This window comes from Pelophylax lessonae (genome assembly GCF_965119305.1).
Source record: "Pelophylax lessonae genome assembly, chromosome: 4".
Taxonomy (NCBI): Eukaryota; Metazoa; Chordata; class Amphibia; order Anura; family Ranidae; genus Pelophylax; species Pelophylax lessonae.
Window position 1 is genome coordinate 122218444 of NC_138771.1, and position 14139 is coordinate 122232582.

The following is a 14139-nucleotide window of genomic DNA, read 5'->3' on the forward strand; positions in this document are numbered from 1 at the left end:
CACTAAGAGAATATCACACAGTGCATGAGAAGGCAGATCATATCATATACTCATAGAATGAACACAGGCAAGCTGTGCGTCACACAGAAGATGTGCATCCTACCAGTGTATACATTAGGGTGATCATGCAATATTATACGCATGTATAAAAGCACACACACAGCATGTCTGGAACACCAGTGCAGCAGTTAATTGGTAGCTTGTGTATAAAATGAAACCTTATATAAAAGAGCTGGAGCAGACAAAGGCAGATTCACCTTGACAAGCATTCTGCGCCTGAGCAGTATTCTTTTCATTGCTGCAGGATTGGGGGAATAACAATCTCTTACATGACCATCTGAGCAATGATGAAAAAGCGCAGTCACATCAAAAGCTCCACATACTGTCCAGTCGTACAACTAGGAGGATAATGGACAAGTATATAGTTGGGAGGGGAATAAAAAAATAAATTAATTAATCACTATATTCATGGAATGTATTCATTGATCGCTATGCTTTATGTATACTGTCAGCACACAATGAGAGCATTTGTACACAATCTGCATGCAGTGTTTTCAGGGGGAACACAGCAGAACTGCAATCTGCAGAATGAAATCAGGATTACAGTGTGACATTTCAGGCATCTAATTCTTACACAGCAACCTCTGACATATTTTATATATATATATATATATATATATTAGCCTGCCTATGGTATGTAAAAACCTTTTGAACCACACAAATATTCACACCGTGAGAGAGATAATGGGTAAGGGTGATTTTATATTTCTCCCTGATCGAATATAACACATACAGCATATATTTAAGAAATGTATTATGGGCTGCCACTGCTGACCTGTTTCTGAAAATGCTAGTAACCTGGATGCAATGCCATCAATGTCTTAAGCAGGCCATTGCGTATGCGATTTTCACAAAATCACTCGATTGCCCCATCAACACTGTCAGTCTTGATGGGGGAATACCTCCCACTGAGCTTGTATGTTTCCCCGACAATGGGAGGGAGCGCAGGGAGTCCTAGCTGCTGGGAGAACACAGGGATTACTGCTAGCAGCTATAGACGCTGGCAATAATTGCATTGCTAAAATTCGGACATGCAGGCTGTACCTAGGTTGATCAATGCATCAACTTGGGAACAATCAGCCTGCCCATGGATGGACAATCTCAGCCAGTCCCATCTAGCCCACTGTGTGCTGATGTTACACAGAACGTACAAGGCTGGGGCAAGATAAAGTCAGAATCTGCCCACAACCCTAGACACCTGGCTCAGCCTGAGATCCCGTCCCATCCAAAACCCAGCACTCCAGTGAGCGTGGGGGGGGTATAAGGCTGCATTCACATGTCAGCGTATGGATCGCGGGCAGAAACGCCGCGATTCCGCCCACGATCCGGAAATCATTGCAAATCGCGGGACGCCTGTGTGTTGCCCGTGATTTGCAATAGCACCCCAAACGCTGAGCGATGTTGCCGCGATTTCCGCCTGCCGAATCGGGGTAACATCGCGCAAAAAAAAAATCGAGGGACGCAATACGCTCCAAAGAAGCTCTTGTACTTTTTTAGGGCGTAATGCGTCCCGCGTTTTTTTTTTTGTGCGATGTTACCGCGATTCGGCAGGCGGAAATCGCTGCAACATCGCTCAGCGTTTGGGGTGCTATTGCAAATCACGGGCAACGCACAGGCGTCCCGCGATTTGCAATGATTTCCGGATAGCGGGCGGAATCGCGGCGATTCTGCCCGCGATCCATACGCTGACATGTGAATGCAGCCTTAGAGCAGAGAGCCCGTGACTGACAGTCATCAGATCTCTGCTCAGGGAGTTCTGAGAACCGGCGGATCAGTAGTCTTTAATCGCTCGGTTCAGTCTCAGAGCTGAGGGAGGACCAATGTTGCATCCACCTAGGATGGTATGATTTTGGAGAAAAAACCCGGAACTTCTCTTTTATTATTAGTGGCTGTTTGTGTTTGGGGCTACATAAGTGCTGCTGGCACTGGGGAGCTACAGTTCATTGAGGGAACCTTTAATGCCAACATGTATTGTGACATGATAAAGCAGAGCATGATTCCCTCCCTTCGGGGACTGGGCCGCAGGGCAGTATTCCAACATAACGACCCCAAACACACCACCAAGACGACCACTGCCTTGCTACAGAAGCTGAGGGTAAAGGTGAAGGACTGGCCAAGCATGTCTCCAGACCTAAACCCTATTGAGCATCTGTGGGGCATCCTCAAATGGAAGGTGGAGGAGCGCAAGCTCTCTAACATCCATCAGCTCCGTGATGTCGTCATGGAAGAGTGGAAGAGGACTCTAGTTGCAATTTGTAAAGCTCAGGTGAACTTCAAGAGGGTTAAGGCAGTGCTGGAAAATAATGGTGGCCACACAAAATATTGACACATTGGGCCGAATTTGGATATTTGCACTTACGTGTGTACTCCCTTTTGTTGCCAGAGGTTTAGACAGTAATGGCTGTGTGTTGAGTTATTTTGAGAGGACAGCAAATTTACACTGTTATACAAGCTGTACACTCACTACTTTACATTGTAGCAAAGTGTCATTTCTTCAGTGTTGTCACATGAAAAGATATAAAAAAATATTTGAGGGGTGAACTCACTTTTGTGAGATACTGTAGGTCAGAAAAAAAAAAAAAAAAATAGAAAAAAGGTTTACATGCTTTTCCTTTTTTTTTGGATCTAAATGTTACGGATCTGAGGCACATCCATTTACATCTACCTATATATAGATCCTTAAGCCTTGGTTCACACTAGTGCGGCTTAACTTCACTGGTTCACACCAGTGCAACTTGCCTTGCAATTTTAAACTGTCAAATCACACCAGTGTTAACCAAGGCTAACATAGATCCATTATATTCCTGTTTCAGTCAGGAAAACCATAACGGACACAGATGTCACAAAAAAGACAACCGTTTTGTTCTGTGCAGATTCAGTGGGGGATCTGTTCAGGGATCCTCTGCTGACCGGAAAGAACGCTGCCTGTTTGAAAGGGCCCTTAAGCGAACAACTGCACGCTGGAGTTTGTTAAATGGATTATTTTTGTTTTTAAACAGCATCACCTCTTTTAAGAGAAAATAAATTCAGCTAAAGCGGTTCTAAAGCCTAAACATTTTTACCTTAATGCATTCCCTGCATGGAGGTACAAAATATTCCATTAGCCTCCCCACGGTTACTCGATCCAGCACTGTGCTCTCCTTTAGTGGCTCTGTCTTCTCTCTCTGCTCCCACAGGCTTTGCTGAGGCAGCTGCTGTCAGTCAAATCCTATGAGGAGGGAGTAGGGGTGGGGTTGAGCCATGCTGTCTGTGTCTATAGCCGCAGGCAGCATGGCTCAGGATTGAGCTTGCAGGTGTGCCACCACAGGAAGCAGCTTCCTATAGTGGCTCACCAAGAAGAAGAGGATTGGGCTGCTCTGTGCAATTGCATTGTACAGAGCAGGTAAGTATAACAAGTTTGTCGTTTACAATCACTTCAAGTTCATCTTTCCCCAAAGCGGAGCTTCCCCATGCCTCGTATGAATATAGTTGCCCTTCAATGCACTTTTCACTTCTGAAACATCTTTTTTGTGAACTGCTCCCTAAAACTAAACAGTTAAGCTAATGTTTTGTACAAGGGTAAGATTATGTCTCTGTCGAGTCTATTCCTCTGAATACAAAAAACTGGAGATCACCACGTGCTTGCTTCAAGATTGTGGCTTCGAATAAAATCAACAGAATTTCAGCAACCTTCTGAGCTACAATGGTATACTAGAACAGTGGTTCTCAAATCCGGTCCTCGGGACCCACCAACAGGCCAGGTTTGCAAGATAACTAAATTACATCACAGGTGATCTCATTTGCTTCTCAGTGATTGCAGTATTCTAGTCTGCATCCTCCAAGGTAATACTTAAAATCTGGCCTGTTAGTGGGTCCCGAGGACCGGATTTGAGAACCACTGTACTAGAAAACAGGTGTGCTGTCAGCGGGAATGAGTAGATACTTTGGGCCAAGTTATCTCAAGTTGATTCATCAATCACCTACAGAAAATCATGTGTTCAGGCTTCCCTTCTACTTGCAGTAGATCAATTATTGTCCCAGTTATTTCCAAAAGGGAAATCCTCAGAATATGACCTGTTTGGGCAACCTGCATTTGTTTAGGACTTTGTAACACAGCCCAAATGCCTTCTTTGATTCAAAGAGTTTTTGTATTCATCTGCTTATCTGAAGGTTCAACAATTTTTCCAAGGAAAGCCTCAACCACTTTAGTCCTATCACATACCTGTAATGAAAGATACTGTACTGGCAAGCTTGATCCTGGAAAAAATCATCTGTGCAGGAATACATGTCCTTCTCCTGGCTCTAAATGTCCAGCACTGTGGGGGCTAACAGCTTTGGGTTCAGCTACAAGAAAGATGACCCAACAGGGACATGCCCCCTCCTACCCTCCCCTCCATTCAGAAAGGTTTTCATGACGTGTCCCGATCAGACCATCTTTACGGCTGTTGTCCCCTTAAGAACCAAAGCGGTTAACCACTGCAGTGCCAAAGAGACAGGAAAAGGACAGGGCAACCCGGCAGTGAAGATTTCTCCAGGATCCAGCTGTCTGCACAACACGGGACAAATTTCATTATAGATGAATGATGGGACTCTAAGTGTAGGGACTTTAAGCCAAACATCAGCTTTAATATAAAAAAAAAAAAGTCTGTATGTGGGCACTGCTAGCTACACTGTCACATAAGAAGCATGAAGTCCAGGTTTATACTTACACATCCATAGATAGTAAAGACGTTTAGCCGTGGTCCGATGTTGGTCGGGAATATCGGTTTCAAAATCCTGGTAGAAACATGGCTTCAGAGGTATGAAACGAGGTAGAGGGGGGAAGTTGTTCTGTTTATCTGTGTGGAAAGAAAATGTTAAATATTTGAAGCAGTATAGTATACTTTTTCCCCAATCTGCATTGCCCCATTACTCTTCCTGCAACCCTTAGGGCCCTTTCACACGGGCGCTCCGTATGTCCGCAAATCATCCTATTTTTTTTGCGGATGATTTACGGACATAATGTACGTTTATGGCATTGCGGATGTCAGCGGATGACCATCCCCTGACATCCGATTTTCTTCCTTTCAGTTCTGTTCCGTTTTTGGGAACGGAACAGAACCCTATTTTTCCTCCGTTCAAAAAACGGAAAGGAAGCAAAATGGGATGCCATCGGCGTCATTCGCAATGCCCATAGACATACATTATGTCCGTATATAATGCACAAACGGATGGGATGATATGCGGACATACGGAGCGGATGACAAGTGTCATCCGCTCCGTGAAAAAAAAAAAAAAGGACCGGAGCGGAGAATAAAAACCGATCGCCCGTGTGAAAGAGCCCTTAGGTTAAGAAACAACAGAGCAGCAATTTCAAGCTTAGCTTATAGACCACAGGGAGTTAGGGAACTTATAACGGCTATAACCAAAGGGGGACCACCATACTGGATGCGATTATTATAGCACTTTATAGCACTTCAGAACTTAAAGGGATTGTAAAGTCACAAGGTTTTTTTTATCTTAATGCATTCTATGCATTAGGAAAAAGAAAACCTTCTGTGTGCAGCAGCCCCTCAGCCCTAATACTTACCTGAGCCCCATCTTTATCCAGCAATGTTGCAGAAGTTTCTCAGCTGCCCGTGACTCCCCTCAGCATTGGCTTAAACAGCAGCGAGGCGTGACTGGCTCCCACTGCTTTCAGAGTCAGTTAGCCAATCAGGAGAGAGAAGGGGCGGTGCCGGGTCACAGTTCCATGTCTGAATGGAGTCAGGGAGCTGTGACTTGGCTCGGGTGCCCCCACAGCAAGCTGCTTGCTATGGGGACACTCAACAGGAGCGCCAAAGAGGGACTCAAGAAAAGGATCTTGGCTGCTCTGTGCAAAACCCACTGCAACAGAGAAGGTAAGGCCCCGTTCACACTGGGGCGATCCGACTTCCAGGGGCGACCTCCGAGGTTGCGGTGCGAGCAGCGACCTCGGAGCGGCTGGCACGGACTTCATAACATTGAAGTCTATGACGGTCGCTCCGGGTCGCCCCAAAGAAGCTCCGGACCCTTTTTCTAAGTCGGAGCGACTTGTGTCGCTCCTATTAGAACGGGTCCGCAGCTTCCCTATGGAAGGCGACCTATGGCGACCTGTGAGGCGACCAGGTCGCCTCACAGGTCGCCCCAGTGTGAACGGGGACTAAGTATAACATGTTTGTTATTAAAAAAAAAAAAAAAAGAGAGAGACTTTACAATCAGTTTAAAGTGACACTAAACAATATCCTTATCCTTCAAAAATAACCCATAAACATCCACTACTTAAGAACAATTACTTGAATATACAGTGTCTTGAAAAAGTATTCATACCCCTTTACATTTTCCACATTTTGTCATGGTACAACCAAAAACATAAATGTATTTTACTGGGGTTTTTTTGTGATAGACCAACACAAAATGACACATAATTGTGAAGTGAAAGGAAAATGAAAGATGGTGTCCCAAATTTTTTACAAAACAATTTGTGAAAAGCGTGAGGGGGGGTTCGGTATTCAGCCCCCCTGAGTCAATACTTTGTAGAACCACCTTTCGCTGCAATTAGAGCTTCAAGTCTTTTTGAGGATGTCTCTACCAGCTTTACACATCTAGAGAGTAACATTGTTTCCCATTCTTCCTTGCAAAATAGAGAGCCTCTGTAAACAGCAATTTTCAAGTCTTGCCACCGATTCCCAATTAGATTTAGGTCTGGACTTTGACTGAGCTATTCCAACACATGAATATGCTTTGATCTAAACCATTCCATTGTAGCTATGGCTGAATGTTTACAGTCATTGTCCTGCTGGAAGGTGAACCTCTGCCCCAATCTCAAGTCTTTTGCAGACTCTAACAGCTTTTCTTCTAAGATTGCTCTGTATTTGGCTCCATCCATCTTCCCAACAACTTGGTCTCAGCTTTCCTGTCCCTGCTGAAGAAAAGCATCCCTACAACATGATGCTGCCACCACCATTTTTTGCAGTGGGGATGGTGTATTCACGGTGATGTGCAGTGTTAGTCAATTTTGGTCTCCTTTGACCAGAGCACCATCTTCCACATGTTTGCTCTGTCTCCCACGTGGCTTCTGGAAAACTGAAAATGGGACTCTCTTTCAACAATGGCCTTCTTCTTGCCACTCTTCCATAAAGGGCAGATTTGTGGAGTGCACGACTAATAGTTGTCCTGTGGACAGATTCTCCCAACTGAGCTGTGGATCTCTGCAGCTCCACCAGAGTTACCATGGGCCTCTTGGCTGCTTCTCTGATTAATGCTCTCTTTGCCTGGCCTGTCAGTTAAGGTCAGTGCTTCTCAACTTCGGTGCTCAGGACCCACTAACAGGCCAGGTTTGCAAGATAACTGAAATAAATCACAGGTGATATTTTCTGCTCAGGGATTTCAGTATTCTAGTCTGCATCTCCCCAAGGTAATACTTAAAATCTGGCCTGTTAGTGGGCCCTGAGGACCGGAGTTGAGAACCACTGGTTTAGGTGGACGGCCATATCTTGGTAGGTTTGCAGAAGTGCCATACTCTTTCCATTATCGGATGATAGATTGAACAATGCTCCGTGAGATGTTCAAAACTTGGGATATTTTTTCTATAACCTAAACCTGCTTAAAACTTCTCAACAACTTTATCCCTGAATAAAACCAAATTAATGCAGCGCTAGCAACAAATAATATCAAAAATTACAATTTAGTTAAATTGAAACCAATCTATGTGAATACAATATGTAATAATAAAATATATTAATCACATTAAAGTGCATAAATTTCTATATAAATATTTTAAAGTGCATATTTAAACTAAAATATAAACATTCAAATGTGAGATTTAAAGTGCAAAAATGGTGGAATAAAGTCCTTATTGATGATCCAAAAAGGTGCCAAAGTGCCAAGTAAATAAAGGTGCTTGTGAGGTGAAGGTGCCCTCTTGGTTCCCCACTCACCGGAATTAGATAGTATAAAAGCCCTTGGTTTTATTGCACATTTGCCCAGGATCAGATATGGAATTCCTCCGATGTGTCCTCCGTATGGAAATCGTTCCCGATAACACCATTAAAAGAAAAGAGGGCCATACATCGTGAAGTACGTAGGTATAATTTTATTCCCCAAAATACGATTAAATACTTACAAGATCAAGGAATAAAAATGGCATATAGCATACAAAGCAAGTGGCGCCGCTCTTGGCGTGCGTTCCACATACAGGAAGTTCCCGACCGGAAATGACGTTGCAACCGGAAGTGCGTCAACGCGTTTAGCCGTCACACACAGCGTCTTCAAAGGACATCACTTCCTGTTGACAGAGGCTCTTTATACTATAACCTCTCCTACATCATATCCGGATTTGTTTAGGGAACGTAACTTAACTGGTCTTAAAATTCATATCTAACATATGTAACATGTCTATTGTTGGTCTAGCGATATTAATCACCTAAACCAGAATTGAAAATAAGCTTATTTGATGACTTTTAGAAAATATATGGACGTTTCTACATCCGGGCGTAACTTCCTGTTTACAAATATAACATCCTATTATACACTCGCAATGAATATTCCTTTAATATACAATAAAACTTCATATAGCTCAAATTATTGTGATTCCTAGAGCTATTTATTATTTATGGAGATGGGTTTGGATTAATTATAATAATATCGTGCTATATTATAGATATATCGATAATTAAATAGTTTATTAACGGGGATAAATACCATAATTTTAAAATAACTTTATTAAAATTATATTAAAATTAATATCAAAATTAATATAAAAACATACATTTTGTTAAAAACAAGAAAGGGAGAGAAATTTAAATTTTAACAAAATGTATGTTTTTATATTAATTTTGATATTAATTTTAATATAATTTTAATAAAAGTTATTTTAAAATTATGGTATTTATCCCCGTTAATAAACTATTTAATTAATTATCGATATATCTATAATATAGCACGATATTATTATAATTAATCCAAACCCATCTCCATAAATAATAAATAGCTCTAGGAATCACAATAATTTGAGCTATATGAAGTTTTATTGTATATTAAAGGAATATTCATTGCGAGTGTATAATAGGATGTTATATTTGTAAACAGGAAGTTACGCCCGGATGTAGAAACGTCCATATATTTTCTAAAAGTCATCAAATAAGCTTATTTTCAATTCTGGTTTAGGTGATTAATATCGCTAGACCAACAATAGACATGTTACATATGAATTTTAAGACCAGTTAAGTTACGTTCCCTAAACAAATCCGGATATGATGTAGGAGAGGTTATAGTATAAAGAGCCTCTGTCAACAGGAAGTGATGTCCTTTGAAGACGCTGTGTGTGACGGCGAAACGCGTTGACGCACTTCCGGTTGCGGACGTAACGTCATTTCCGGTCGGGAACTTCCTGTATGTGGAACGCACGCCAAGAGCGGCGCCACTTGCTTTGTATGCTATATGCCATTTTTATTCCTTGATCTTGTAAGTATTTAATCGTATTTTGGGGAATAAAATTATACCTACGTACTTCACGATGTATGGCCCTCTTTTCTTTTGATGGTGTTATCGGGAACGATTTCCATACGGAGGACACATCGGAGGAATTCCATATCTGATCCTGGGCAAATGTGCAATAAAACCAAGGGCTTTTATACTATCTAATTCCGGTGAGTGGGGAACCAAGAGGGCACCTTCACCTCACAAGCACCTTTATTTACTTGGCACTTTGGCACCTTTTTGGATCATCAATAAGGACTTTATTCCACCATTTTTGCACTTTAAATCTCACATTTGAATGTTTATATTTTAGTTTAAATATGCACTTTAAAATATTTATATAGAAATTTATGCACTTTAATGTGATTAATATATTTTATTATTACATATTGTATTCACATAGATTGGTTTCAATTTAACTAAATTGTAATTTTTGATATTATTTGTTGCTAGCGCTGCATTAATTTGGTTTTATTCATTTATTCTAAGAATTTCTTAGTGTTGCAGCAGCTGCACTCCTTCACAGTTTTTTCACAGAATAACATATCACTATTGTGTAGCGCGGGTTTAAATTTGTTTTTTCATTAACTTTATCCCTGACCTGTCTGGTGTTCCTTGGCCTTTATGATGCTGAGGGCTTCACAGAACAGCTGTATATATACTGAGATTAAATTACACACAGGTGGACTATTTACTAATTAGGGAACTTCTTAAGGCAATTGGTTACCTTAAATTTTAGTTAGGGGTATCAGAGCAGAGGGGGGTGAATACAAATGCACGCCACACTTTTCAGATATTTGTAAACTATTTTGGAAACTTATTTTCTTTCCGCTTCACAATTATGTGCCACTTTGTGTTGGTCTATCACATAAAAACCCAATAAAATTGGATTTTTGTAAGATCTTACCGTAAAATCCTTTTCTCTTAGCTCATTGACAGACGTAGTCCTCTTTGATTCTCATCAATAGGGTTATGCTGCCTCCGCAGGAGTAGGACTAGGCAGAAAGAAAAACGTTCTGGCTCCACCCTAGGGGCAGTCCCAGAGGGTATATCCTCCCTCTCTCTGCTACAGGGAATCAGTTCTGTTACAAAGCAGTGTCAGAGAATTTAACCCAACCCAACTCAATGATAGAGGGGCGGGTACTACGTCTGTCAATGAGCTAAGAGAAAAGGATTTTACGGTAAGATCTTACAAAAATCCAATTTTCTCTGTCGCTCATTGACAGACGTAGTCCTCTTTGATTCTCATCAATAGGGACGTCCCAAAGCAGTGCCACAAATGAGGGGTGGGATTGACAGAAATCAAAATCCAATTTAGAAGGCCCAACCGTTGCCAACTAGAAGTTTAAAGGCTCATTATAAACAAAGAATGAGACTCAAATAAAAATTCCAACGGAAAAAAACCCTCGAGGTAGACCACTGGTCTCCTCAAATTGCGGCCTGCAAAACCTTGCGGCCAAACGAGGCATCAGACGATGCCATTACATCAACTTTATAATGTTTTGTAAAGGTATGCACCGATGACCAGGTAGCCGCCTTGCACACCTGGACCACTGACGCCTGATGGCGAAAGGCCCATGACGCACTAAGCGCCCGAGTGGAATGCGCCTTAACAGGGAACGGGGGCTCCCGACCCTTAATAGAATAAGCCTGTACCACCGTCTGTCTGATCCATTTGGAAATAGTCGCGGCAGATGCAGGCAACCCCTTTTTGGGTCCATCCGGGACCACAAAAAGTGAATCCGTTTTGCGAAACGAGTCTGTCGTTTTCAAGTATACCCTGATCGCCCGGACCACATCCAAGGAGTGTAAAGCAAACTCCAGATGATGGCTGGGCTTAGGACACAGGGAAGGTAATACAATTTCCTCATTCAGATGAAAATCTGAAATTACTTTAGGTAGGAAAGATGGATTCGGGCGTAGAACCACCTTATCTCTATGAACCACCAGATATGGGGAACGACAAGATAATGCAGCCAGTTCTGACACCCTGCGTGCAGAAGTGATAGCCACCAAGAAGGCCACCTTCTGGGACAACGTAGGTAAAGGAATCTCCCTAATATCTTCAAAGGGAGGTTTCTGAAGAACTGACAATACTAGATTAAGATCCCAGGGTGGTAACGGCGCGCGCACTGGCGGAGCCAGATGTCGCACCCCCTGGATGAAATTCCGCACCAAGGAATGAGTAGCCAAAGGTTTCTGAAAGAAGATAGCTAATGCTGAAACCTGACCCTTGATAGTGCTCAAGGCCAGTTTCTGCTCAACCCCTTGTTGCAGAAAGGCTAATATTCGATTAACCGAATAGGAACGTGGGTGGAACCCCAGAGGTTCACACCATGCAATGTAGGACTTCCATGTGCGATGATAAATCTTTCTGGAAGTCGCTTTCCTTGCTTTAACTAGAGTAGGAATAACTGAAGCTGACAATCCCTTGTCCTTCAGCACCTGGGTCTCAATAGCCAGGCCGTTAAAGCCAGCGATCGTAAAGCAGGATGGAAGATCGGTCCCTGAGACAGTAGGTCTTCCCTGAGAGGAAGTCGCCACGGGACGTCCGCCACCAGTCTGACCAAGTCGGCGTACCAAGCTCGACGAGGCCAGTCCGGAGCTACCAGGATTACTGGAATTCCTTCCCCCTCTATTCTGCGAAGAAGTCTTGGCAGTAACCTGAGAGGAGGGAAGGCATACATTAGCTGGTATTGTCCCCACGGGGCGACCAGTGCGTCTGCGGTCTCTGCTAGAGGATCGCGGGAGCGAGCCACAAATCTCCGTACTTTCCTGTTGAATCGAGATGCCAACAGATCCACATCCGGGGTGCCCCAACGTAGGCACAACTGGTGGAAAACTTCTGGATGGAGGGACCATTCCCCCTGATCCAGAGTCTGACGGCTTAGATAATCTGCCTGCCAATTCTCCACCCCCGGAAAGCTTGAAGATCTCACAGGAAAAAAACTGGAGAAACTACCTAAAAAAATATTTTTTCTAAAAAAAAAAAAATCTTGCCAGGACCAAAAAGATCCCAGCAAGGAACTTAGGTCCTTACTCCTGACTAGACAGAAAAAAACTGATTCCCTGTAGCAGAGAGAGGGAGGATATACCCTCTGGGACTGCCCCTAGGGTGGAGCCAGAACGTTTTTCTTTCTGCCTAGTCCTACTCCTGCGGAGGCAGCATAACCCTATTGATGAGAATCAAAGAGGACTACGTCTGTCAATGAGCGACAGAGAAAATACATTTATATTTTTGGTTGTAACATGACAAAATGTGGAAAATTTCAAGGGGTATGAATACTTTTTCAAAGCAGTGTGTGCGTGTGTACTATAACACACACACACATATATATATATATATATATATATATATATATATATATATATATATATATATATATATATATATATCAGGGCTCGACAAACCTCGGGCGCCAGGTCGCATTGGCGACTAGAAATAGCCCTACGGGCTATACCTGAAAAAACTAAATCTAGGAATCGCCAACATGTGAAAAGCAATTCTAGCAATGTTTGTACTAATTAAGCTAATAAATCCCTAGGCTCCATTCACACCTAGGCGATTTGAATTGCGGTTGGAATCGCCTCAAATCTGCCTGCGATTCCAAATCTTGGCAAACCCCGGGACGCGTTTGCGACGCCAATACTTCTTAACCACTTAAAGCGGTTGTAAACCCAAAGTTCCAAAAAAAAAAAAAAACCTGCAAGACAAAGGCATAATGAGCTAGCATGCATCGCATACTAGCTCATTATGTATTACTTACCTTAGAACGAAGCCCCGACACGGACCCCCGGACATCGCTGCGGGCGCTGCCATGATCCCTCGCCGTCTCTTCCGGGTTCGGCGGCTCCGGCGCGGTGAGTGGCTGGAAGAGACGGCTCCGGCGCGATGATTGGCCGGAGCCGCGATTACGTCACTTCTGGCAAGCTCCCGGCAAATAGATTGAAGGTCCCCCCGGACCTTCAGAGCGCATGCGCCGCTCGCGCGAGCGGCTGCATGCACTGTAAATATCTCCTAAACCGTGCCGGTTTAGGAGATATTATTTGTACCTACAGGTAAGCCTTATTATAGGCTTACCTGTAGGTAAAAGTGTAAAAAAGCGGGATACAACCGCTTTAAGCCCTGGAGGATTTGGCTGCTCAAAGACCAGGGCCTATTTTGCGATTCGGCACTGCGTGACTAACGGACAATTGCGCGGTCGTGCAACGCTGTACCCAAATTAAATTTATGTCCTTTTTTTCCCACAAACAGAGCTTTTTTTTGGTGGTATTTGAGCACCTGTGCGATATTTACTTTTTGCGCTATAAACAGAAAAAGAGCAACAATTTTGAAAAAATAATATTTTTCACATTTTTTACATGAAATTCCCCCCCCCCCAAAAAAAATGTTAAAATCAAAATTTTTGTGGTTTGTTTTTTGCTACATTTTTTTTTTTTTACCAAAAATATTGCAATAAGCGTTTTTGGATTGGTTTGCGCAAAATTTATTGCGTTTACTAACTAAGGGAAAGATTTATGTCATTTTTGTTTTTTAATTAGTAATGGCAGCGAATTTTTTTGCGGGACTGCTACATTGCGGCGGACAGATCGGACCCCTGACTGACATTTTTTACACTTTTG

At 42.8% G+C, this 14139-nt stretch overlaps 1 protein-coding gene across 1 annotated transcript in view; it reads right to left on the reverse strand.

Moving 5' to 3' along the window:
• Positions 1 to 14139, reverse strand: part of SCAMP5 (secretory carrier membrane protein 5) — a 73781-nt gene that overhangs the window by 19923 nt on the left and 39719 nt on the right. The window contains exon 3 of the mRNA XM_082255408.1: positions 4749 to 4877. Within this exon, the coding sequence (XP_082111534.1) occupies positions 4749 to 4877 (129 nt within the window). The remainder of the gene's footprint in view (positions 1 to 4748; positions 4878 to 14139) is intronic.